This window comes from Humulus lupulus, chromosome 4, assembly GCF_963169125.1.
Source record: "Humulus lupulus chromosome 4, drHumLupu1.1, whole genome shotgun sequence".
Lineage (NCBI taxonomy): Eukaryota > Viridiplantae > Streptophyta > Magnoliopsida > Rosales > Cannabaceae > Humulus > Humulus lupulus.
Window position 1 is genome coordinate 149,970,403 of NC_084796.1, and position 26,525 is coordinate 149,996,927.

At 37.7% G+C, this 26,525-nt stretch overlaps 1 protein-coding gene across 1 annotated transcript; it reads left to right on the plus strand.

The window, feature by feature from the left end:
* Positions 1-2,970: 2,970 nt before the first annotated feature.
* LOC133830902 (choline monooxygenase, chloroplastic) lies at positions 2,971-9,859 on the plus strand. Its single transcript, XM_062261018.1, has 10 exons — positions 2,971-3,347; positions 3,452-3,497; positions 3,569-3,704; positions 7,890-7,964; positions 8,067-8,264; positions 8,583-8,678; positions 8,764-8,885; positions 9,001-9,094; positions 9,312-9,362; positions 9,445-9,859. The coding sequence occupies exons 1-10, from the start codon at positions 3,083-3,085 to the stop codon at positions 9,580-9,582; spliced, it is 1,221 nt and encodes a 406-aa protein (XP_062117002.1). The 5' UTR covers positions 2,971-3,082; the 3' UTR covers positions 9,583-9,859.
* The last annotated feature ends 16,666 nt before the right edge of the window (positions 9,860-26,525 follow it).

Below are 26,525 nucleotides of genomic sequence, written 5' to 3' on the forward strand. Positions count from 1 at the left end.
TAAATCCTACAAGTAAGACTCAGTCCAGTTTAAATCCTAGAAAAGTTCATAGTACTGAAAGTGTACAGTTTGAGGTGGAGCGTAATGGAAAACTTGAAGAAGAACAAACTAGAAGTTGGTTACTAGGAGAGGAGGAACCAGATAAAGAGCAGCAAAGAACTGATAGCTATGGGTTAGCACGTGATAGAAGCAGAAGAGAGATTAAGCCTCCTAAAAGATATGGATATGCAGATTTAATTGCATTCTCTTTGATTGCTACAAGTGAAGTGCTAGAAGAAGAATCAAGAAGTTTCAAGGCAGCTTTAGCTAGTAAGGAGAGGCATGAATGGCTTAAGGCTATGAATGAAGAAATAAAGTCCCTGCATGACAACCATAATTGGGACTTGATTGTAAACCCTACGAACTTTAGAATAGAAAGCTGCAAGTGGATTTTCAAAAGGAAGGAATGGATTCCTGGAGTTGAACCAGCTCGGTTTAAAGCAAGACTTGTTGCTTGTGGCTTCACTAAAAAAGAGGGTATCGATTTTAATGATGTTTTTTCACCTGTGGTTAATCATAGATCAATATGAATTATTTTGGCAATGGTAGCAGAATTTAATCTACAATTGGAACAGATGGAAGTAAAAACTGCATTCTTATATGGTGAGCTTGATGAAAACATTTTAATGGCTCAACCTGAAGGATTTAAGGTCAGAGGAAAAGAAGATCATGTATGCAAGTTAAATAAGTCCTTATATGGATTAAAGCAATCCCTTAGATAGTGGAATAGGAGATTTGATGACTTCATCACCAAAATCAGGTTTCATAGAAGCAGGTATGATAATTGTGTATATTTCAAGTTCCTTTCTAACAATGATTTTGTTATATTACTGTTATATGTTGATGATATTCTAATAACAAGTAATAGTAAGTATGAGATAGAAAAGGTAAAAGAAAAGCTAAGAAGGGAATTTGAGATGAAGGATCTTGGAGCTGCAAAGAAGATCTTGGAATTGAGATTAGCCGAGATAGGGAAAGGAAACTACTGTATTTGTCTCAGGAAATATATCTCAAGAAGATCCTTAGTAAGTTTGGTATGTTTAATTCCAAACCTGTAATAACTCCAATATCTTAGCAGTATAAAATGAGTGTGTATCAAGCACCAAAGACCAATGAAGATAAGGAATATATGGATAGGATACCATATGCAAATATTGTGGGATCTCTAATGTATGCTATGGTTTGTACTCGTCCAGACATAGCTTATGCAGTGAGTATTGTCAGTAGATTTATGTCAAATCCTGGAAACTCTCATTAGCAAGCTCTAAAGTGGATTCTTAGGTATATCAAAGGATCACTTGGAAGAGTTTTAGTTTATGGTGGAGCTACAGAGAAGAGCAGAACAACTGTTATTGAAGGGTTTGTCGACTCAGACTATGCTGCCTGTCTTGATACACGGAAGTCACTCACTGGCTATGTTTTTACTGCTTTTGGCACTGCTATCAGCTGGAAAGCAAACTTGCAAAAGGTTGTAGCCTTATCTACCACTGAGGCAGAATACATGGCACTCACCGAAGTTGTTAAGGAAGCTCTATGGTTAGGAGGCATTGCTAGAGAATTGAAGCTGCAAAACCAAGTCATCACAGTTTATTGTGATAACCAAAGTGTCATTCACCTGTCCAACAACCAAGTCTATCATGAAAGGACAAAGCAGGTACACATTAAACTACACTTTGTCAGGGAAGTTATAGCTCGTGGATCAATTATAGTTCAGAAGATTTCTATTGATCATAACCCTTCAGATATGATCACCAAACTTCTTCCAAGTAGTAAGTTCTTTCACTACTTGGATCTGATTCAGCTGAAAGGAGATTAAGCCCTTTAGGGGGCTTGAAGTGCAGTCACTAAATCTGGAAGTGTTACTGATCCAAGGTGGAGATTTGTTACTTATTTGGCTCACTCAACATTCTGTTATAACAGCCTTCTATCATTTGTAAATCTTTTTTGACAGTTAATAGTCGGTTGCTACTACTATATATATAGTTTTTATTGTATAGTTTTATATGATTTCCAGAAACAGAGAAAAAACTTGTAATTTGAGACATTCTATACTAGAAGAGAGAGTAGTGACATATGTACTCAAATAAAGTTGAAGATCAAGTTCTAATAAAAGTGACTGCCCCTGGATGTAGGTTAGAGTTGTCTTGGCTCTAATTCCAACCACGTAAAAGACTGTGTTTTGCATTGTGTTTTTCCACCTCTGTTTTACTGATTGGTTTGTGAGTTATTGTGACTTTTAACTTGGTTGTTTAGTTGTGATTCTTGGAGGTTGGTTTTATGTGGTGAACTTCTTAATTGAGCCCTACAATCTTAGCATTATCGAACTCCGAAAATGTATTTCAAACTTCACAACTTAAAAAAATTCATAAATTGAAGCAATGCTCAATGCAAATTTCACTAATTTCTACATTTCAAGAAAAAAAAAATTGCCCGAATAAATTCCAAACATAAGAAGTTTCATAAATACCCAAACTCAAGATTCATGCAAATATCTTAACTAGTAATTACAAAAAGAGGATTTTTGCCAAAAAAAAACAAAACAACACCGAGAGAGATAACAACTTACCAGTAACACAACAACTCTTTTCTCCAACTTCGACACTGCAAAAGGCGAAACTCACGTAGCCGAACACTTTAAACAGTAGGTAACCACGCTCCACCCACAACCCACTCCAACGATATAGCAATGGGAGAAAGAAGCAGAACGTTACTTAGTAAAACTCGGTTGAAGAGGAAGAAGTTTTTTTTTTTATCTTATTTGCTTAAGGGCAAATGGCAATCGGTACCCGGTTGAAGGGGGTCCCTAAGGGTATATGTGTATTTTTGTATCATTCAATCAACAAATTAAAAATCAACCATTCAGTCTAAAAACTAATATATCTTATGGCTCACAACAATTATTGGACTAAGTCCTAAAAACGTCAAATGAGGGACTAATGAACTTCCCAATAAAAAATAGTTTATTCTTAGAAAACAGTGTTTGACTGTTGTCGCACACTCATAGCCTTAATCGCACTTGTAAACTGCGGAGTTGAACGTGCAAATGGCTATGGCGATGATGCTGTCGATGTCAACTCTCAAGCTCAAAACGACGTCGCTCAGTTTCCGGCGAAGCCCGACTCGGAGGTTGAAGGCCTTCTCCGTGGAGAATATTGGATATGAAGGTCGTAAGATTGGAAATGTGGATGAATTTGACCCCACAATTAGAATAGAAGAAGCCGTGACTCCTCCCACCAGTTGGTACACCCAACCTTCTTTCTTCGCCCTTGAACTCGATCGCGTCTTCAACAGGGGATGGCAGTGCGTTGGTAAATTATGTCTTTTTTTTTCTTTCTTTAATTTATAATTTGTGTGATACATGGTGAAATGGTAATCATTTTGTTTTGAAGAAACTGCAAATATTAATTCTCAGGATGTACTGAACAGATAAAGGATCCTCGGAACTATTTCACTGGCAGGTCGATTGATTTTTTTTTTTTTATTCTTCTTCCTATATTATTAGTTGGCTCACTTGTTTGCGTTGTAACAGATTGGGAAACGTTGAATTCGTGGTATGTCGAGATGATAATGGCAAGTTTCATGCATTTCACAATGTATGCCGTCATCATGCCTCAGTCCTTGCATATGGAGCTGGCAAAAAGTCTTGCTTTGTTTGCCCTTATCATGTGAGTCTTCCAATTTATGAAATTTTAGATTGTTTGAAGTATTTTACTATATATTTGGAATTGTGGTATATTTTGATGGTAAACTGAAGGTAAGAGCAAAGTAATTTGGTGTGTGTATTTAAACTAAAAAGGAAGAGATGATACTTTGTATGTATGAGTCAATAATCATGACTTGCAAGAAATTACCTTTTTTAAATGATTTAATTAAAAAGATGGAGAGAACACATATTCACTGCTTTTAAGAGCACATGGATCTCTACGTTTCCGCTATCTTTGAAGACAGTTTACTAATGAAAAGGAATCTGGATGATAAAATTCTGTTATTTATTTATATCCTTTTTATAGAATCTGCTTTCTTCGTCTTGCCCTCCAGCAAGACATCAACCTTGTTTTTTCATGTGGAAGGTTCAGTTAAAGATACCAGTCAAGTGGGTTATTCTAGAGAGGGTAAGAAGGTAATTATGATGGAGAATAGTTACTGATATCCACATTTGGGGGTGCCGATGTGGAGGGTTGGTTAGGTAATGTATTTTTTAGTGTAGAAGGTGCAGAAGAAATACAAGATTTATGAGAAATTTTTCTTGTTGTGGGGGTTAAGGGGTCCTCGAATTCTCCTAGGTCTCTTTTTATAGTTCTTTTATATTTTCTGTTCTTTATACTTTGTCAATTATTGACAAAAGACTCACTTCAATCCAAAATTTGTTTATTAGTTGAACTCTGTGTACTGTTGTGTGTCGTGGTTCCATTGTGTGCATGGTGCTCTGTGTAGAAGTCTATTTGCAAGTCAAGTACTATCTGGTTTCATTAGCGGCCTTCTTAAAGACACTATTATAGCGGTCGTCAATAGGTTATCCAAATACTCACATTTTTGTGCTTTGAGTCATCCCTTTTTGGCCGAACAAGTTTCTAATCTTTTTATTCAGATGTGATTTTTTTAAAATAAATTTCTTCATTTGATTGTCAGTGATTATGATGCAGTGTTCATCATGAGTTTGTTTTGCAAAAATGTTTCACGTTCATAATATTGTGATAAGTCATGATGCCCAACACCACTATGATTAGTGGTTGAATTTTAAACAGTCCCATTTATTACAATTTAAAATATTAAATGAAAAAAATAAAATTTAACATGACGCATCAAGTGGTATTGGATACCGTAAGAAATAGTAACTTATAGTAATTCTCTTCATCCTCCCTCTATCATGCTCCTCCACTGTTGTCACCATACCATCCCTAATTTAATGGCTAAATAGAACTGTATCCTACTTGTTTTGTTCCATAACACACCTGAACGATGGGCACTCTATTAGCCCAAGATCGACACCCTAGGTTTTTGACAATCTTTACAAACTTTAAAATCTCACTTTCTAATCCAAGTGTATCTTACAAAATAAGATAAACAAATAGACAAACAGATTTATAATAGCAGAATAAATGCAAGTAAATAAGATTGCAAACTCTAATTTTTATATGGTTCGGTGACAACTTTCACTTAAGTTCTTGAGCTTTGAAGCTAACCAAGTTTTGAGTTATACTATCGGAAGAATGTTGTGGACTTGATCAACTCTTTTACAATTGGAATGATTTTCACCAAGGTTTACTCAAAACCTTTTATAATAGATTCGGTACCGACTCTATAACGCCTAATCTTAGATGTGCTTCTATGGTGTCAATCTCATCAAAAAGGGTTGGTTAACCTCACCTCAACAAGTCACAATAGGTTTGAAGAATTGTGATACAAAAAGCAAATACTCTCCCTAAATGAAATGAATACAGTTAGAATCTTAGACAGAGATGCACAAACACTCGAATGAAAAATCAAAGTTTGGCTCAAGTGATTAGAAAATGATTTGAAAAAAATTTAAGGCACAAAATAGGACATGTTTATCGGCAATGTATATGTATTCTCTCGTCTTTATAAAATTCAAAGTGTAAGCTAGGTAGGAACAACAACTAGCTCTTTATGATCGTTTTAATTGCTTTTTTGCTTCAAATGAGATGGAGGACTGGTCGATCGGTATACTAGTTGTTGGAGAGTAACGACTATATTTCGGCCAGACTCGAATAGTCCTGGTAGACCCAACATTAGTCGACCGGTGGTTCAGTACCTATGGATCAGTTGATTGACTAGTACAAATTCTGCACAGTTCGGTCTTTTAAAAACACTTTTGTTAGAAGCACTTTATAAAATGATTTTTATTTTAAATCAAATATATTTTACTTAGTGTATATTTAAAACATGTGCTCTATTCTTATCCTGAAAAATGTTAAAATATGATGTGATTTTTTTTTTGAGCAAATGTAAGATCAATGATGAGTATTGATTGTATGCATATCAAGTTACAAGACTAGAAAATAAAATTAAACTTTCTAGAAATACTAGTCATGAAATCTTGAGACGGGATGCTTTCTTGGAATCTTCATGAAATTTGTGTTTGAACTTGATTCCATATCTTTGATTATCTTGAAATAATGATTATTTGAATTTCTCTACATAATCAATGATAGTTAGTCGCAGCATCAATAATCAAATATAATTTCTCATCATCAAAGCTAGAGAAATGAATGTCTGAGTCAACCCATTTTGAATGAATATTTGCACAACACCCATCATGCTTTCACCAAGACATTAACATTTATGTTGGTTTGTGGTTACGGAGGTGAATATGAACAAATTTGTGCCCACAAAGGCATTTTGGATTAGACAAGTTCGTGTAAGCTCAACAATGTACGAAGATTTGTTCTGACGGCCACTTCTGAGATTTGGAGAATAAATCTGGCAACATGGTCTTTTTAAAACTGAAACTGTATCGCCTTTGTTTGTTGGCTAAAAAAGTTTCACAAAAGAATTCTTCCCTGCTTTTATGGCCCTTTTGATTTCCTAGGGATGATGGGCAAATTGGTTTATCGCCTTAAGTTATTCAAGTCATCCCTCATTCATCTTGTTTCCATGTTTCCCAGCTCAAAGGCTTTGTTGGTGGTTAAGTATGTAGCTTTCCTGCAAGTGCGCCACTCTGTGTTCAACCCCAATGTCATCAAGGAATTGTTGGCTCAAAGGGAGGTTTGCTAGAGTGGAATACTGCATGGGAGTTATTCTTTTTTTTCTTTTGTCCTCCAATTCTCTATGTTCCAACCTTGGGGACAAGATTCTTCCAAAAGACGGGGAAACAAGTAAATTGGTATGGAAAATAGTGGTTGATAGTCACATTTGGACGTGCTGATGTGGAGAGTTGGTTCAAGAATGTCCGTTTTAGCGTGTAGGATGTGGAAGAGGAAGGGGAGATCATAAGCAAGATTTAATGATTTATTTAATTTTGAATTGTTTTATTATTTCTAAATGATTTAAATATATTTTTAGAATTCATAAAATAAAATAAATATTTAATTAAAACATTAAAATTATTTAGGTTTATTTAAATTTAATTAATAAGATTTTAATTAGTTTTTTAATATTTTAATTCCAAATTTTAATAAACAAATTTAATTAATTAAAACAAACAAAATTTGGAATTAAAATATTCAAAAACTAATTCAAATCTTATTAATTAACTTTAAATAAACGTAAATTATTTTAAAGTTTTAATTAAATATTTATTTTATTTTATGAATTATGGAAATATATTTAATCATTTAAAAATAATAAAACAATTGAAAATTAAATAAATCATTAAAATGAGGGGTATTATGGTAATATTAAAAATTTAAACTCATGGAGGTTACCAAATTATGTAATTTTTGCAAACGAGTTTGTATTATGATAAAACACAGATTACAAAATGAGTATTTATCATTGAAGGAAATAAAATTTCCCAAACTGAAAGAATGTTAATTAATCTTTTGTGCCCTATTAAGACCAATTTCTCTCCAAACTTGTTATGTGGTGTGTATCACAAATGCTTCAATTTTTATTTTTTTTTTTGTAAACAGTATAATTGCTTTGGATACTTCAAGTTAATTTCATATGGCAGACAACGTAGATGTTTCCAAAACGTATAATTTGCATTATTGTTTGTTATTATTCTGCAACATATTTGTTCAAGGCTTAAACTATAGTTTCTGAATGACATTTATAACTGAAATATCATTAGTTATTTTTGTCTGACCACTTTGTTTCTATCCCCCTCCCCTTTTTTTTCTTGTTTTATTAAAAATATTCTCTCAAACAATAAGGCATCTCTTTTGCAGGGATGGACATATGGGTTGGACGGACCACTTCTTAAAGCCACTAGAATAACAGGAATTCAGAATTTTAACGAAAATGTATGCTGTGTTATTGTCATCGCAAGAATCTCTCTCTCTCTCATATGAAAATCATCAAATTTTGGTGATGATATAGTCTGTCTTTCTGACCGTGGTTGGCAGGAATTTGGGCTAATTCCAATAAGAGTAGCTACATGGGGACCATTTGTTCTTCTTAATATGGAGCAAAAAGTTGACAGTAATGTAGACGTGGCAGATGAATGGCTAGGTAGCTGCTCAGATCTACTGACTAATAATGGAGTTGATTCCTCACTAAGTTATATTTGCAGACGGGAATATACCATCGAATGTAATTGGAAGGTATGGATAAACTTGATTCACATGAATTTATGTGGTATGATAAGGTTCTTTTCAAATTGGAAGGTATGGATAAGCGTAATTCACATGAATTTATGTGGTATGTTAAGGTTATTTTACTCTATTTTGTATGGTAGTTCTAAAACTGTTGTCCCTTATTTCAGAGAAAAAAAAGTGTTGTACCTTGCTCCTAATTATATTTCCCCCTTTCAGCAGAGTTATTATTCTCATTGTTGAATAATATTATTTTAATAGTGTTTTTTTTCCTTTGTTTACAAGATAATTCTCATGAGTGGTGATTTTTTTTTTGTTTTGCTGCAGGTGTTTTGTGACAATTATTTAGATGGAGGATATCATGTGCCATATGCACATAAGGGCCTTGCAAACGGTCTTAAGCTTGACTCCTACTCTACCACAGTATGTCTTACTATCCTCGCAGAATTGTAGTTTGGTCCTCTTTGTGCGTAAATTTCAGTGTAGTTGATTGACATTTGTGATATAGATATTTGAAAAGGTTAGCATCCAGAAATGTGAAAGTGGATCAGTAGAAGGCAAAAATGATTACGATAGACTTGGATCCACAGCTCTATACGCATTTGTATATCCCAATTTCATGATTAATAGGTATTTTTGTGCGTTGAGATAGTGAATTTTCAACTTATTTCTTGTTTCTATAGTTTGTTCTGGTATTTTATATTATGGAAGAGTTATCAATAAGGCTTTATGGTCTTTGTTGTAGATATGGTCCATGGATGGATACAAATCTTGTACTCCCATTAGGACCCAACAAATGTCAAGTTGTTTTTGACTATTTCCTTGAACCTTCTCTTAAGGTAAAATCTTTAATTATCTTTACTTGACATTACTTGAAACAATGTTTTATTCATTATTGTTATTTTTTGTATTTAGACTACAAAGGTTGACTTAGAACCTTAAACAATATACAAATGTTATTACTAAATATATATGAATTTAGGACATTTATTTTGGTGATACGTCTTGATATTACGAATGTTAGATAATCTTCTTTCAACTTTCTTATGGGCACAGGATGACAAAGCTTTTATAGAGAAAAGTTTAGAAGACAGTGAAAGAGTCCAGGTAAGAAATGAACATAAAAGGTGCTAACCTTTGTAGTTAAGCTTAAAAGTTATTCATTGCATTTGGATTTTGCGGATTGTAGATGGAAGATGTCATTTTGTGTGAAGGTGTGCAAAGGGGTCTCGAGTCTCCGGCGTATTTAGTTGGCAGATATGCTCCAAATGTTGAAAAAGCCATGCACCATTTTCATTGTTTGCTTCGTAATGGCATAACAAAATGATGGTGTGCTTGCAAACAAGAATCATACTCTTCAATTCCGTCACATGTTTGATGTTTCCGAAGTGCCATGTCATGTGAATGGTGGATATTGTACATAGTTGAATTGTTATTTTGGGCTGAAGTATCTGTGAAGTAGTGCTTCTAAATTCTAATGAGCCCATTGAAACTAACGAAGAATAAGAAAATTAAAAATACCAATCCTCTATTAGTGGCTTGTCCATGTGACAATTTATGTGTGTGCTGCCATTTCAACTTTGGATAAAATTGTTTTCCATGTATGCTACAGTTTTTTTTTTTTTTAAATTCTTTTCATTATGATAATCCGTCGAGTGCAATGATACTGTGAATTGGTGAAGGATTCACATGAATCCAAACCTTAGTGTTATCTAGACCAAATGCAAGTTTTGATAAACTGGGACTGCTTGATTATCTTCCTTAGGAGCAAACCTTAAACTTATATAAGGAAAAAAAATCTGATTAATATATAACTTACAAAATCTTAAAATTGACATATCATCAAGAAGATGTAACATACTATCCATAAAGACTCTAAATTATTAATGGAAACTCCTTAAAGAAGAATACCATTTGAGAGCCATCAAAACTGCTCGACTCTCCATTATTGCAGATGAACAAATGATGGAAACTCCTAAAGAAGAATACCATTTGAGAGCCATCAAAACTGCTTGAGTCTCCATTATTGTAGAAACACCTTTGAAGCAAAGAGCCAAAGCAGCAATAGTTTGACCTCCGCAATCTCTGACTATGGCTCCAATACACATCTGTTCTTTTTAACATGAAACAGCTCCATCAACGTTGAGCTTCAAAGCCCCATCAAGAGGGAGCCATTTACTAGAACTTTTGTTCACTACTACATATTTTTTCTGAAGCTATTTGGATTTAATAGCACTCTTATATTCCTACGAATTTTTTTGAGCTCTAGCAATCCAAAAGACCATTAGTCAGCCTAACATTGGTTTAAGGATGTTTTAGACCTAGTTGGGATGGGTTAACATGAGATGTTTTAATGTAACTATTGTGGCTCTAAGTTCGACTTCATGGTATGTAATTGCTCATATGGTTTAACGACACTTTCAAAGGGAAGTATCCATTGGCAGTAAAGGACCAAAGGTAAGAAAAGTGGTCATTGTAGCACAGTGTGCGCACTTGAGTGCACAAACTTATTGATTGAATATGACTCAAGGTACATGATAATTATTGCTTGACTGCTTCCATTAGATACATTTACATGTTTGGTATGTTCAATATGTTGCAAGTGTTACTTGTTGTTTTGTCAACTTTGAAAAAGCGTTGGGTGGAGTGGTATAGTTCTAAAAATTAGGGGTTTGAGATTGTGGAGTTCATGAGGTGGGAGCCAATAGCTACCAAATTTGTGATGACTTATGTGATGTTTATGATAATGCATGTTTTGTAGATGATAACATGTGTGTATGAATTGATTATGATCTATGTTTATGACTAATGATTTTATGTTAGTCACTTAGTTATGTAATGGGACTATATAAATGTTTAACGCCCAAAATGTGACTACCACTAAGCGGTAGTTATAGTAAGATCGGGCGGTCAATCCACAAGGAGGTAACCTAAAATCAAAAGATTAGTAGAAAATAACACAAAAAGTTAGTAACAAGAACTAAATAAAATTGTAAATAGAAAGAGGTTTGAGATTTTGGTATTGTATTTTTTATAAAGTGATGAAATGAGATAAGTGAAATAAAGGTAAGATGAAATCAAGAGTTTGAGAAAATGAAAGGTTTCAAGAATCATCCATATGCTTGTTTAGTTACTTGGTTACTCGATTTACAAAAATACACAAGTAAATAGTTCACATCCCAACATTTTCTTGGAAAATCTAACATTAAAATCCATATTCTTTTCTAACAAAAGTTCATTTGAGTTATAAAGTTCTTTACTTTAAAAGCACAATGTTAATCTTATGAAAAATCTAAAAATGACAAAATACCCAAAGACAATAATGCAATAGAAGATTAGACATAAAATTAGGTATCAATATTACTTTTACTAATTAGAAGTACATAGAAAGAGCATGACTAATCATATATACTATTAGCATAAGTAAATAAAGATAACAAAATAAAGATGAAGATGAAAGAACATAAATAACTCAAAAATTTTACATTAAGAGCATAGTAAATCAAAGTAGCAAAATAACATCACTAGCATATGGAATCATCCCTAACCTTCCTAGGAAGATTAGGCCATTATGCTCATAATTCTCACAAAATTCTAAGAACAAAATATGAGAAGAAAGTGAGTAGAAATTTTGCTATAGTTTCTTTACTCTAAAAATTACATACCTATTATGAAGAAAGAGTCCCTATTTATAGAAGGAGAAAATGACTAAAAAGAAATTAAACAACAAAATGAGGTTTACAAAATAAATCTGAAACATTAATAATAAAATATGATTTTAAAAAAATCAAATCTTATTATTAATATTACCCTAGCTATTTTTGTGTATAGTCAAAATGCCATTTTTTAAAATACTACAAAAACATGAGCTTTAAAGCTCAAAATGACAATTTTACAAGGCCCAATACACACAAAATATGGGTTGAAGGTGGCTGGTGGCAGATGTGGGTTTTGACCCATTCCCAGTCAATGGAAAACTGCCACGTAAGCAGCTGGCTGGGCTTGGAGGAGCTTTAGATGGGCCTGCCGATTGGGGTATTTATGCATTGGGCTGGCTTTTCGTTGGGCTTCGGTGGGCATACTAGACTTTCGGCTGAAACATGTTGAAACTCACATTGAAGGAAGCTGCTGAAAATGGATGGTGTTGGAGGACACGTGGCGCACTGGGAGCAACAGCTGAAGGAAAAGGTTGGGACGTGAGCTGCTAGTGCTGAAAGGAGCTAGGCCGAACTGGTGATGGGCTTCTCCTTTGGATTGGGCCAGCTACTAAGTAAAAAAAAATACAAATTACTCTTTCAAAAATGCTAACCTTGATTAATTCTTTTCATTTTTTTTCTTTTGCTTTTATTAATTTAAAAATGCAACATAAATTAAATTAAAATTAATATTTTCCATTAAAGAAATATATCGAAATAAATTTTAGGAAACATTAATTAAAAATTAATTTAATTTAAAATTTAAGCTTAGTAAAATGTCATTTTTAAGCATTAATCAATAAAGTTGGTAATCTATATAGCTCTTCTTGTTGGGTGTTAGGTCACGGATACTCTATGCTCCAGGTAAGGAAAGAGTTTGTAACAAGAGTAATGAGTAAGGAAGAGTTGATTGTATGTTAGGGACTCAGCTGACCTAAAGTGGTTGGGGTTTATTAGGAATGGTGATTTTATGTTTTTACTTAAAGTTTAGTAATAAATAATGCATGTCAACCTATGTTTCACTTATATCAGATAAAATGATAAAAGTGAGAAGAATTCAAGCTAAAAAGATAAATGACGCAAAGATTTATAGTGGTTCGACCCCAGGTGATGGTAATGACGTACGTCCACTTAGTGTTCTTATTGATGTAATAAAAACCTGCGATCAGTAAACAAGGGTTTACCGAGTTTCACAAGCTTAACAAAAGATACAAGGTATTGTGTGAAAATAATAATTCTCTCTCTCCAAATCCTCCAGCCCCCTCAAATGAACCCTTTGAGTCTTATTTATAGGCTCAAGGATCTCCTTCTAGGCTGATGGGCCTTGATTACATTTAATATCAGAGTATCTTAAATAATAATGAAAATTACAATTATTACGTAAATGCGAGATCACATATCAATAGAAAGTATCTAATATACTGTGACCAGCCTAGTCGCCCATGAGATATGCCTTCTGCCTAGTGAATTCTCTTCTGGTAGATGGTCGACCAGAATGTAACTACTTAACTTGTCATGCAAATCCCACGTGCATACTGGTCTCGCCACGTCATTAGATAAATATTTTGGGGTAAACATTTGCCCCCCAAGTTTATTTCAATGTGACAAGCATTTAATAAACTTACTTGACCAGCGATTCGTCTGACCTGTCACATCTGTCAGCGTCTTTTCGAAAAAGTAAGTAATCATGACTTTTATAGTTTCCCAAAAATATTTTGACGGCTAATGCGATTTCCCATGCATCGAAACCTTACCCCCATCATTACCTCTTTAACTGCACCACGATCAGTATAAATATATTACCTTTTTCACTTTCCACTTTTTACTGAATCCTTATCTCTCCTTAAGAACTCAGAAAAACTTCTCTAGAAAAACCCAGAAAGCTTCTAGGATTCGAGACGCGTTCGATCAGCTACGAGCAACAACCTTCGTGACTTCTAGAAAACCGCAATCGAAGTAAGTTTTTGAACTCATCTTCTCTATTATACAATCTAGAATAAATTTCCTAAGTTTTCTGGTTTGGGATTTTAATGTTCTTGAGAAAAAACTTTGGGCAATCGAGCTCATATGCTGAAACATGATAGAATAAGAATTTTAGGCATTAAAAAGAAACATTAGGTGAGGCTTAGAAATTAATGTGGGAAATAGGAATACTGTTTTGAGGCCTGAAATCGAAGTGAAAATTCGATTTTACTGTTTTCAGAAAAACTAAGTTTTTCCCGCTTGTTTTTGGAGTCAAAAAGTTTTCTTGAAAAAACTTCTCTTCCACTTTTTAATTCGTTTTTCCAAACTGCCAGCATGTTTTTAGTGTTAATGTTAAGATGTTGCAGGTTGTATAAAAGCTTAACTTTTATACACGAGCAACATTATCCTTACATTTCTTCTTCTTCTTCTATCTACTGGTCGTAGAATCTCATTTCCTCTTTACTCTTCTTAGATATTCATGCACGATCCTTGGGGAGGTGAGAGGCCAATAGACGACGATCTTCTTGCGTTGTTGTTCGAAGATCAAGAGAAATAGTCATTTCCTTTCTTTGACTTTCCATCTTCACAACAAAACCCCATGACCAGTTCTCCAGACCGTCAGCCACACATGGGTCGTGTTAAACACATAGCTCGTAGGTAAAAGAAAACCACCCATTCTCCTTCTAACCAACCAGAAACCGACACTGAGGGTCCTTCAAATGATCATCAACCTGTAAATTTTGCACCTCTGGAAATTCAACTCAAAGCCCGGCCTCGCGATGGCCTTCGACCAGAAGTTGATCGGTACGTCGCGCCTCCTAGTGTCATATCAGCTAGGACGGTGACAAGATACCTCAAGAAGTCAGTCTTCCTAGGGTTACCTTAATCAAACCTACCTCCGACCAACGAGAAACATGTCTGGAGGCCCCTTCAGCGCCTGGTCGAGGTTTCACATTGAGGCAGGGCCAATCTTGCCTCTGCACGAATTTTTTCAAGGGGTGGCCAATTACTTCGAGGTCGCCCCCTTCCAAATTACACCCAACAGATATAGAGTACTATCAACACTCTATATCCTTTACAACCATAAAAAGGGTCTGTGCCTACACTGCACGAGATCAATTATCTTTTCGATCTCAAATCCAACCCCAACCAAAACAACACGGGTTTCTTCCACTTCTATCACTAGTAATCTGCTCGCATATTCCTGAGTGACATCACCTACAAGTCCAACATAGGAAAGTACTTCTAGGAGTACTTCCTTACGACGGACCTGGTCGCCACAACTTGGCCTTCACACGAGGAGGTAAATTTCTTAATCTCTGGTCGTTTATTTTTTATCGGTTTTTCCTTCACCATCCTTAGAACATTGGTGTTGTGTCTAGGTCCATGGTACCGACCAGACCCCACTCCAGAGATGGAGATGAGGGCTGCTGCTCTGGCCAGCATGATGAACATCAAAAAGAGCGTCAAGGAGCTGGTCACTGAGAGCAATCTAAGGCTGGTCGGACTTTTGGCACCTCACCAGAAAGTGATGGAGTCCACTGTGGGGAGTGTTACTAGAGAGGAAATCCCCGAGAAACAGCAAGATGTATCACAACCCCAAAGGCGACAAGCAATGGGAGTGACCATCCGGGAACCATCTAGCAACCCTCGGGCTGCTGCTACCCCTGCCCAACATGGGAGGGGCAGGCAAAAACTACCAAAGTACACCGACCCTGTACTTGAGTCTTCTGATGAGAATGGTATAGACTTCTCACTCTTAGATAGCTTGCCCATCCCCTGTCATTTATTTGATAGGGATGGAAACTTTAAATTTACGACCAGTAATTTTATTTCAGACTTCTTCGAGGTAGAGAGTAAGTGTAGTTGTAGTTCTATAAATTATGTATCGACCAGCAAAAATAGCTGGGGTATATTACTTAGAATTTCCCTTTTCATTATTCCCTTACTCCTTTAAATTACATTGTCTGGTAGTTTGTTTTTGTCTTGCAGTCATGCCTTTTAAGGACACTTTCGACATGTACGCAAACGTCGAAGCTCCCTGTTGACGCGGTTCTTCGCCGACAGGTAATTAAGAGAAGAAGAGAAAGGGATTAGTACTGAAAGTAGAACCGTCACAGATACGAAATCTTAGAGAATGAACTAGGTGACTCAAGACACGTTTTTTAAGTGGTTCAAAGGTTAAAATCCTTCTACTCCACTAGTCAATATTATTGATGTATTCTAGGTATTTGGTTTACAAAGTATATGGCTCTTCAGAGACTATTTTTTCCAACCCCTATCAACTCCCAGGGTCTCCATATTTATAGGAGAAGGCACCTGGAAGTTGGTAGGGAGGTCATCCCGTGACCTTACCATTTGTCATATCAACTCTGTGACATTCATGATTAATTCCTAAACCTGACACATAAGTGTGGTCTAATCAGCATGGAAGGAGATAATGGGCCGCACGGCCCAACCCAGCTGTGGGTGTCTGAATGCGCACGTTCCTGATGCGTGCCCGGAAAGTCAGGGAGATATCGGACACGTGATGTCAGATATATGCACGTTTATCTTGCGTGTGTTGACTTCGTAGAGGGTCAGAGCTTCATGGGCAGCTCGTGCCATGAGAAGCTCGTAATACGAGCTTCTCCCCTGATCTGACCTTCGGCCTTCTGATTCTGGGCAATTTGGGCGAGCTAATATCCTCGGCCTGTGGGCGCCTCGGACTAAACTTGATTAATCCGAGGCACGACCTTCTAATTAGCCCGTGGGAAAACCAGGGCGTACACTCCCGCATGCAGAAAGAAAGCGAGTAGGAGGCACCTTAGGGAGAGCAGTAGTGATCCCTCCAAGAAAAGGGCTTGAAAAGAGGACCCTCCAGCGCCCACTCCTTTCAGGACCATGACACCTCCTCCTCCTCCTCCTCGCAATAGTGCTCCTCCCGAGTAGGCGGGGAGACCCTCGGCCACTGACCTGCTGAGTAGCACCTACAATGTTACTCACAAGAAGCTGCAAAGGCTATCCAGTCACCGTCGTAGCCAGGAAGCCTTCCCCCCCGCTCACGAACAACCAGGTTATCAGCCGCGGGCTGTTTGAAGTCCTCAGTGTAAGTGTATTTCTTCTTTTTTATTTAGTCGAGAAACATTTTCTCTAATTGCCCCTGACTGGTTTACTTTCTTTTTCTATTCGCAAGGTATCCTAACCATAGGGCATAGTTGGCGTCGAGCTGAAGAGATCGAGGCCAGACATGCTGAGGAGATTAAGGCGGTCCTTGCCAGCTTGAGCGAGGAGTTAAGGAAGTGCCAAGAGTCGGTGGCCAAAGTTATTGCCGCCAAGGATAAGTTTAAGGAGGCTTCGGATATTAACTTCCAAGAAGCAACCAAGCTTCATGGTGACCTGGTGATCAGCCGGAAGGAAACCGCTGAGCTGGAGGAGCGAGTTAAACTGCTCGAGGAAACCAACTCTCGCAATCTGAAGAAGTTCAAAGGAGCAACCTTCAACTGCTTCTAACTCTTCGGGAAGACTATCTTCCCGAGCAGATGAGGCAAACTGAACTAGGGAAATGTGTTGCTCCTCTGGTGGAGGAACCAAAAGCTCAAGAATCCCCTGAAATCTCCTTGGCGATTGGCACCGAAGTTGTTGAAGAGGATGTGGGGACAACCGTCGACCAGCAATCCCAGCCAAATCCTCCTGCTACTCAGTGATTTAAATACTTTATTTTTTTTATATTTGTAACTAGAACATGCGAACTACGGTTCATAAACTTATTAGTCTCCGAAGCTCAGACTACGCCTTTATAACCTCTTTATTAAACCACTGCCTGAATTCCTCTCAACCCTTTATAACAACAGTTTGAGTCTAAATACCATTTTGGGGCATCCTTCTGCCACAACAACTTAGCGCACCCATTCTGTCACAACCTATCATTTTCATGTAATCAAGGACGAGATTAGCTATGCTCATCCACTAATCAATTCTTAGGCAAATCCAAACCTTCCTCATAACCAGGGAATAATGCCTTTAAATCTTTCTATATGGTACTCTTATTTGTCTGTATCTTTAAGTTAAACTAACACTGGTAACCCTACTGTCAAGATGTACAAGGAACCTCCTTCCCCAGAAAACCTGTTGTTTCACCCATCTAGTCTCTTCTATCAGACCTCATAGCTTACTCACATACCAGCAAACGTCTGCTGTGACCTTCAGGGGCAGATGGAGGGTTCCAATCCCTATCTATCATCTACAACCCCTAATGTAACGCCCTGAATAGCCAAGACCGTTACATTGTGTGTTTATAAAAGTGCTAGACTTGCTAATCAAGTCGTTTAGTTGAAAATGTGTTATTGAAACTATTGTGGAACTAGGGTTAAAAGATTTTGGCCTCAAAAGCCGCATTTCCTATAAATAAACATATTCTGTTTACACGGGATCCCAAAAATAATAAGATAAAACCATTTACAGTAATTCAAGGTTTAAATACTGTAATTAGCCACTCTAAGGCAAAACAGACTGATAGGCATTCCTTGTCCTGATCCATTCCTCGGCCATGGCGACCGAACAACTGACTATGTACATTCAGCCTCGCAAATCTCCATCTTAGGACTAGTCCAAGTTGCCTTTGCCTTTACCTGCACCACGTAGCACCCGTGAGCCAAGGCCCAACAAGAAAACACAATAACAGAGCATAAACAATCAACAGACAATCCAATATCTCATATCACATAACCATATTCTCAACAGCTTAAGCATTTATGATAACCAAGTATTCATCATACCAAACATATCAATAATCAATTCACAGATGATAACTAGGGTTAGCGCCCCTCTGTTTATCCCACTGACTCCGGCCTGCTTAAACCGAGCTCAGTGAATATTAAGCTATCCTCGGCTACTAGTGGCCAAGCCGCACCCTGTGCGCAAATATTGTATACGGCACCCTTAGGCCGTTTATCACATGTCCCATGGCATAATACCATCATTGACATTATACAGATATCGGGAGCACTTAGTCTCATCGCAAACGAATAACCGGGTGCAGTTTTCTTACCTTTAAATTCGCTAGCTTTGTTCACTTTGATCCTTGAGCACGATCCCTCTTGAGCCCTAGCGCACACCTAGTCACAACCATAGATCATAATCATCACCAAACCTCAAGTCCAAAACCTAGACTCGGGACCAATCCCGAGCCCTCGGGAAGCTCTAATTCCACCAAACGGGGTGGTGGAATCGAACCCTGAACCCCCGGGCAAAAACCCTTGAAAATAACTCAAAAACCCCTTTAGGGAAACATGGTAGCGCTACAGAGCTCTAAGGAGGGCGCTACAGCACTACAAACAGAGCCCAAAATCTTCCCAGGACAAATGGCCTAGCACTACAGCGCCCAAAGGCTAGCGCTGTAGCGCTAGTCACAGACAGCCAATGCTACACTTTTCCTTCCTGCGATTTCCCCGAGCCAACCCTTACCAAAACTCTTCCAATCCTCAACCAAACTTAAAAACAAGCTTATTAACATACTCCACTCATCCCAAGCATCCCAAATACACATAACCCAACCACATGCATCCCTAAACATAGAATTCACCATAGTTGAACCTAGAGTTCAAAAACTCAGAAACTCAGCAAAACCATAAATCACCAAGCTTGAAACTAAAGTTCCTTACCTCTGATGAATAAGCTTAGCTTAGGTTAACCTCCTCACTAGCTTAGCTTTCACCTCCTCAAAGCTCAGCTCCACTTTCCTAGAATTCCCCATCAAAACTCAGCTCAAAACCACAACTATACCAAGAACCAGAAACTGAAGAAACCTCAAAATCTTACCTCCACTGAATGAGTTGCCCTGCCAATTCCTCAAGCATAACTCAGAAACCTAATTGCTCAGCTTAATCTAGCCTCCCTCTGAACTTTGCTCCAGGAAACCTCAAGAAAAATAATGGAGTGGAGCCTAAACCGACTTTGCTCCTTACTTTCGCAAACTATTCCAAAGAGATGAGTGGCATCACACCCCAGTAGAAAGAGCCATCATATTCCCTTCATCCCCAAATGTCTTGGCCCCAATAGCTGCTCGCATGAATCGTTGAACATACCCCTTCAGGGTTTCTCCTTCCTTCTAGCAGATTTCGACCAACTGATTGGCCTACGTTGGATGTACCCGACCAGCATAGAACTGTCCATAAAACTCCTTTATGAACATTTCCCAAGAAACTATACTGGCCGGAGGGAATTTAAAAAACCACTCCTTAGCAGTTTCGGATAAAGTTGTCAGAAAAATTCTGCACTGAGCATTGTCTGACACCTTCTGGATGTCCATCTGTATCTTAAATTTGTTAACGTGAGATACGGGATCTTCTAATACAGTGAAATTGGGCAAGACTAACATTTTGAATTTTCTTGGAGTCTCTGCCACTGTGATTCTTTGCACAAATGGAGTGCCCTTTCTCCGATCAAATTCAATATGAGATGTCTAGTTCCCAACTAGTTGCTGGACGACCTGATTTAAAGCATCGAGCTAGGCCTGTACGGCATCTGGTACTGTTGGAGCGACCGACGCTGGGGGGAAATACTCGTCGTGTCTTTCCCTTCTATCATTGAGGATGTTCCTCAGATCTTCCTCCCTACGCCTTTGCTCGCTTGCGCCTAGTCGATCAAAGACGTTGGGCTATTTAGGTTGCCCCCCAACATTTTGGCTTATTGGTCGGTTCTCCCTTGGTGGGGGGTTCTGCTCTTCACCCCTCTCTTCTTGCCGCCGACCAGTATTCCTCTTGCCAGAATCCGCCTCATTATAATCATGGCCATCTCTAAATTGTGATCGATGACGGTGCGACCTGCTGTTCGCACTATTTCCCTCTCTCCCTGCTGGGACGTCCCGATAGGTAGGTGGAGGCCTGTGTTGGTTGGTAGGTCCCCAGGCATTATTATGTCGTGGGGGACCCCTGACTGCAGAGCCTGACTCCACCTGCCTTCTACTCGCAGAAGGATGTTGTCCTCTGCTCAGAGGGTTTTGTTCCTCAGCCGTTTGGCATCTGGGGCTTCTAGGACGTTACCCAACCCTATTCTACCTTTGCTACTGGGGATAATCTTGATCAGCATGAGAGGGTGGCTGCTGCTCAGGAACCTGGAATGGCCTCTCCTGTTGAGCAGCAGGGGGTTGTTCTGGCCTCTGAGGGTTTGTTGGTTGTGGCGGATTGTGGTGATACTAGGGATGATCTGATTGTGGATTCTGTTGTGGGTGAGTACTAGGTGGCTGATCCAATTGGGAGGTAGGTGCAGGCTATCCTCGGGCCAACTGAATGGCTGCCTCTAGGGCGGCAGTGGCATCCCTCTGTCGGCGGTCCATGTCAGCCTGCCGCATATTCAGCTCTTGGCGCTGCCTATCAATTTCCCTTTGTCGTAACACCATTGTTCCAGCTACATTCTCTTTATTAGCCCTTAGATTGGCTAATTCTTCTTGCAGCGCAATCAAAGTCGTTCTCAAAGTTTCAGCATCCATCTCATCCTCTTCCAATTCCACTTATGGCTCATCTTCAGCTACGACTTGTGGAGGAGGTTGAGTTGGCACATTACATGAGGTTTGCCCAGTTTTCCTAGTTGTTTTCGCCATTTTTCTTCCTAGAGGTCTTGAGAAAAGCTCTCAATGAAAGCACCAAAATGTTAACCCTCGATTTGGTCAACAACACAGAGTCAAATAAAATGATAGAAGTGAGATGAATTCAAGCCAAAAATATAAATGACGCAAAGATTTATAGTGATTCGGCCCCAGGTGATGATAATGACCTACGTTCACGTAGTTTTCTTATTGATGTAATAAAAACCTACAATCAGTAAACAAGGATTTACCGAGTTTCACAAGCTTAACAAAAGATACAAGGTATTGTGTGAAAACAATAATTCTCTCTCTCCAGATCCTCCAGCCCCCTCAAATGAACCCTTTGAGTCTTATTTATAGGCTCAAGAATCACCTTCTGGGCTAATGAGCCTTGATTACATTTAATACAAGTGTATCTTAAATAATAATGGAAATTACAATTATTACATAAATGTGAGATCACATATCAATCTAAAGTATCTAATATACTGCGACCAGCTTGGCGCCCATGAGATATGCCTTCTACCGAGTGAATTCTCTTCTGGTAGATGGTCGACCATAACGTAACTATTTAACTTGTCACGCAAATCCCACGTGCATACTGGTCTCGCCACGTCATCAGATAAATCTTTTTTGGGTAAATAGCTAGTAATAGAGATGATTACCTTCAATCCATTAGTGTGAGGTTAGATGGGAGAAACTATTCGTATTGGACTTGTGTGACGAAAAAATTTCTCAAAGGAAAAAAGATGTGGGGTTATGTTTCTGGAGTTGTGAATAAACCCACAAGTGACAAGACTGGTTATGAAACTTTATTAGGAAATTGGGAAGTTGATAATTCAAAAATTATCACTTGGATAAACAATTAGGTTGAACCTTCAATAGGTACCCAATTAGCCAAGTATGAAACAACGAAGGAAGTTTGGGACCATCTAGCAAGACTGTATAATCAGTAAAATTTTGCAAAGCAATATCATTTGGTATTAGATATTAGAGCTCTTGAACAGAAAGATATAAGTATTCAAGAATTCTATTCAGTTATGACAGATCCTTGGGATCGGTTGGCACTTACCGAATCTGTAGATCTACGAGCTTTTACACCTTATATTTCTCGTAGGGAGGAACAACGATTGGTTCAATTTTTAATGGCACTTCGTGGTGACTTTGAGGGACTTCATGGCTTTATTTTGCATCGTACTCCACTTCCTTCAGTTGATTCAGTAGTCAATGAGTTGTTGGAAAATAAAATTCGTCTTAAGTCTCAAGTAGGAAAAGGCATCCTCCCAGCACCCAGTCCTTTTGTTTTGGCAGTTCCTCCTAGATCTTTTACTCACCATGAAAGTAAACCTCACACAAAATTTGGGGTTGATGAATGCATTTTTTGCAAACAAACGGGTCACTGGAAGACTCACTATCCTAAGCTAGTAAATCGTGCACCTCAGCGACAATGACATCAGTTCAGACCTCCTCATCATGGTAACCAGCTGCCTCATTATGGTAATCAACCACATTTTGGCAACCAATCACAATCTAGACCATACTGTCCACCACAATTTAATGTTGCTACTACTGTACCTCTATCTGACTCATATGATTTTGGATCCTCATCCTCCAACTCTGCACTTGTTGCCCTATCAGAATAGTTTCAGAAGTTTTTTACCATGTAGCTGCATGCCATGTACACCTCTTCTTTGATAGGTCAGTCCCCTACTAGCACTTCAGGTATGACCTCCTCTACATGGATTTTAGATTCTAGAGCTTCTTACATTATGTCTCCGCATTCAAAACCTTTTGTTTCTTTGTGTCCTACATCATCTATTCCTATCATGACTGCTGATGGTACTCCCATGCCATTATCAGGTGTTGGTTCTGTTGTCAGTCCTCATTTATCACTACCTAATGTTTATCATATTCCTAAGCTTTCACTAAACATTGTATTTGTTGGTCAATTGTGTGATTCTGGCTATTCAGTGTCTTTTTCTTCTACTTATTGTCATGTGTAGGATCCACAATCTTAGAAGCCGATTGGCATAGGTCGTAGGCAGGGAGTTTTATATGTTTTGGATGAGCAGAGATTACCGGTATTTGCAGCTCCTAGTGTTGATCTGTCTTCTTTTCGTTTGTCTCCTTCATCGTCTAATTTTTTTTGTGGCACTCTCACCTTGGTCATGTTTCAGCTTCCCATTTAAGATTCTTAGCTTCTTCGAGAACCTTAGGGAATTTTCAACTTCATGATATTTCTGATTGTAGTGGTTGTAAACTTGCAAAATTTTCTGCTTTACCATTCAATAAAACTACTTCTTCTATTGCACCCTCTCCTATTTCCACAAAAGGAAGGTCTCGATATTATGTTTCATTTGTTGATGATCACACTCGTTTTTGTTGGGTTTTTCTTATGAAACGTCGTTCTGATTACTTTGATATTTACAATCGTTTTCGAGCTTAAGTAAAAACTCAACATGCTACTGCTATTAAATGTTTTAGATGTGATCAGGGTGGCGAATATACTTCAAATAAATTTTGTGATTTGCTTGCTTTAGATGGAATTGTGTATCAAAATTCTTGTACAAATACCCTCGAACAAAATGGTGTTCCTGAAAGAAAGCATAGACACATTGTTGAAACTGCTCGTTCTCTTTTGTTGTCATCTTTTGTTCCTAGTCAGTTTTGGGGAGAGGCAGTTCTTACTACACTCAACCTAATTAATAAGATTCCGTCTTCTATCACTTCAAGTTTGTCTCCTTTTGAAAAACTATATGGACATATTCCCGACTATTCTTCCTTGAGAGTCTTTGGTTCTACATGCTTTTTCCTTCGTCCTGGTGTTGAGCGTGCAAAATTATCGTCACACTATGCACTTTGTGTGTTTCTTGGTTATGGTGAAGGTAGAAAAGGCTATCGTTGTTTTGATCCAACTTCTCAAAAATTATATGTATCTCGTCATGTTGTTTTTCTTGAGCATATACCTTTCTTTTTTATTCCTAGCACTACTCATAGCTTGACCAAATCAGATCTTATTCACATTGATCCTTTCTTTGAGCATACAAGTACCTCTTCTCATCAAGTTCCTCAAATTGTAGAGTCTGAATCTTCTACTTCTCCTATAGTCCATTTTCCTCTTCATTATTCTCACAGGTCTTGAGCTATTGATACTGGTACTTCGCAGCCTGACATTTCTGATGCACATCCGCCTACCGCTGGTCAATATGCTCCTAAAATTGTGGATCCTCCTCATTATCCTCATTGTACTGGTAAGTCCACTAAACTACCCAATTTTGTTTATTCGTCTTATTCTACTTCCTTCACTTCGTTTTTAGCTGCTATTCATTGTCTCTCTAAGCCATTATCCTATAGAGAGGCAGCTACTGACCCCATTTGGAAGCGTGCTATGAATGAAGAACTGTTAGCTTTGCAAAAATCAGATACTTGGGATTTGGTACCTTTACCTTTTGGTAAACGTACAATTGGTTCTCATTGGGTCTACAAAATCAAGACCAAGTCTGATGTGTGCGTTGAACGCTACAAAGCTAGATGAGGAAACTTTTGCCTCGGTTGCAAAAATGACTACTATTCATACTCTTATTGCAGTTGCATCTATTCATCAGTGGAATATAACTCAGATGGATGTTAAGAATGCTTTCTTGAATGGTGATTTGAATGAAGAAGTTTACATGGTTTCTCAACCTGGTGGTCCTCATAATCATGGAGAAGTTTGCAAGCTTAAGAAAGCTTTATATGGTCTCAAACAGGCTCCTCGAACATGGTTTGAGAAGTTTTCTATTGTTGTCATCTCTCTTGGATTTTTCCCAAGTGATCATGACACAACTCTCTTTGTTAAGTGTACCACTACAGGCCGTATTTTTCTTTCTTTATATGTTGATGATATGATTATTGCTGGTGATGATGTTGATGGAATTGTAATGTTAAAGTTTGAATTAGCTCGTCAGTTTGAGATGAAAGATTTGGGTTCTCTGCGATACTTTTGGGTATTGAAGTTGCTTTCTATTTAAAAGGTTATCTTCTCTCTCAGTCAAAATACACTACTGAAATTCTTGAGTGAGCTCGCCTTATTGATACTAAAATTGTTAACACTCCTTGTGAGCTCAAAGTTCAGTATTCTCCTTCTGATGGTACACCTTTGGAGGATCCCACCTTATATCGCACAATTGTTGGTAGTTTGGTCTACCTCATTATTACTTGTCCAGACATTGCATATGATGTTCATATTGTTAGTTAGTTTGTGTCTTCTCCTACTACTATTCATCGGGCAGCTATTCTTCGTATTTTGAGGTATCTTCGAGGTACTATCTTCCAAAATTTGTTATTTCCATCTACTTATTCCTTGGAGCTATGGGCATATTCTGATGCTGATCATGGTCGTGATCCCACAGATCGTAAGTTAGTTACTGGTTTCTGTATCTTTTTGGGTGATTCTCTTGTTTCTTGGAAGAGTATGAAACAAACAGTGGTCTCTCAATCTTCTACTTAAGCAGAATATTGTGCTATGTCATCAACAACCAAAGAGATTGTTTGGTTACGTTGGTTACTTGCAGATATGGGTGTTGTTCTTTCTCATCCCACTCTTATGTATTGTGACAACCAAAGTGCTATCCAGATTGCTCACAATTCAATCTTTCATGAGCACACCAAACACATTGAGATTGATTGTCATTTTACTCATCACCACCTAAAGCATGGCACCATTGCTTTGCCTCTTGTTCCTTCCAATTTGTAGATTGCAGACTTCTTCACCAAGTCACATCCTATTTCACGCTTTCACTTTCTAGTTGGCAAACTCTCAATGCTTCTTGCTGCAACATTGTGAGTTTGAGGGGGGTGTTAAAATAATTATTAATAGCTTATAAGGCTAGTTTAGTCTTTCTCTTTGTAAGAGTTATTTTAGTCTTTTTCATGTTATGACTTTAGTATAAATAGTATATTTTTCTATCATTGTATCAACCCTAATTTGCAATAAAAAGCAGTCACTTTTCTCTCCTCATCTCTTTGTCTTCTCTCTTTTTGTTGAATATTTCACAGGAAGCTGTT

Excerpts from the sequence above, each read along its gene's own strand:
- LOC133830902 (XM_062261018.1), top strand. The coding sequence starts at position 3,083 with ATGGCTATGGCGATGATGCTGTCGATGTCAACTCTCAAGCTCAAAACG. Across the intron at positions 8,265-8,582 it reads CCATCGAATGTAATTGGAAG|GTGTTTTGTGACAATTATTT; the intron begins GTATGGATAAAC and ends GTTTTGCTGCAG. Across the intron at positions 8,886-9,000 it reads CCCAATTTCATGATTAATAG|ATATGGTCCATGGATGGATA; the intron begins GTATTTTTGTGC and ends TCTTTGTTGTAG.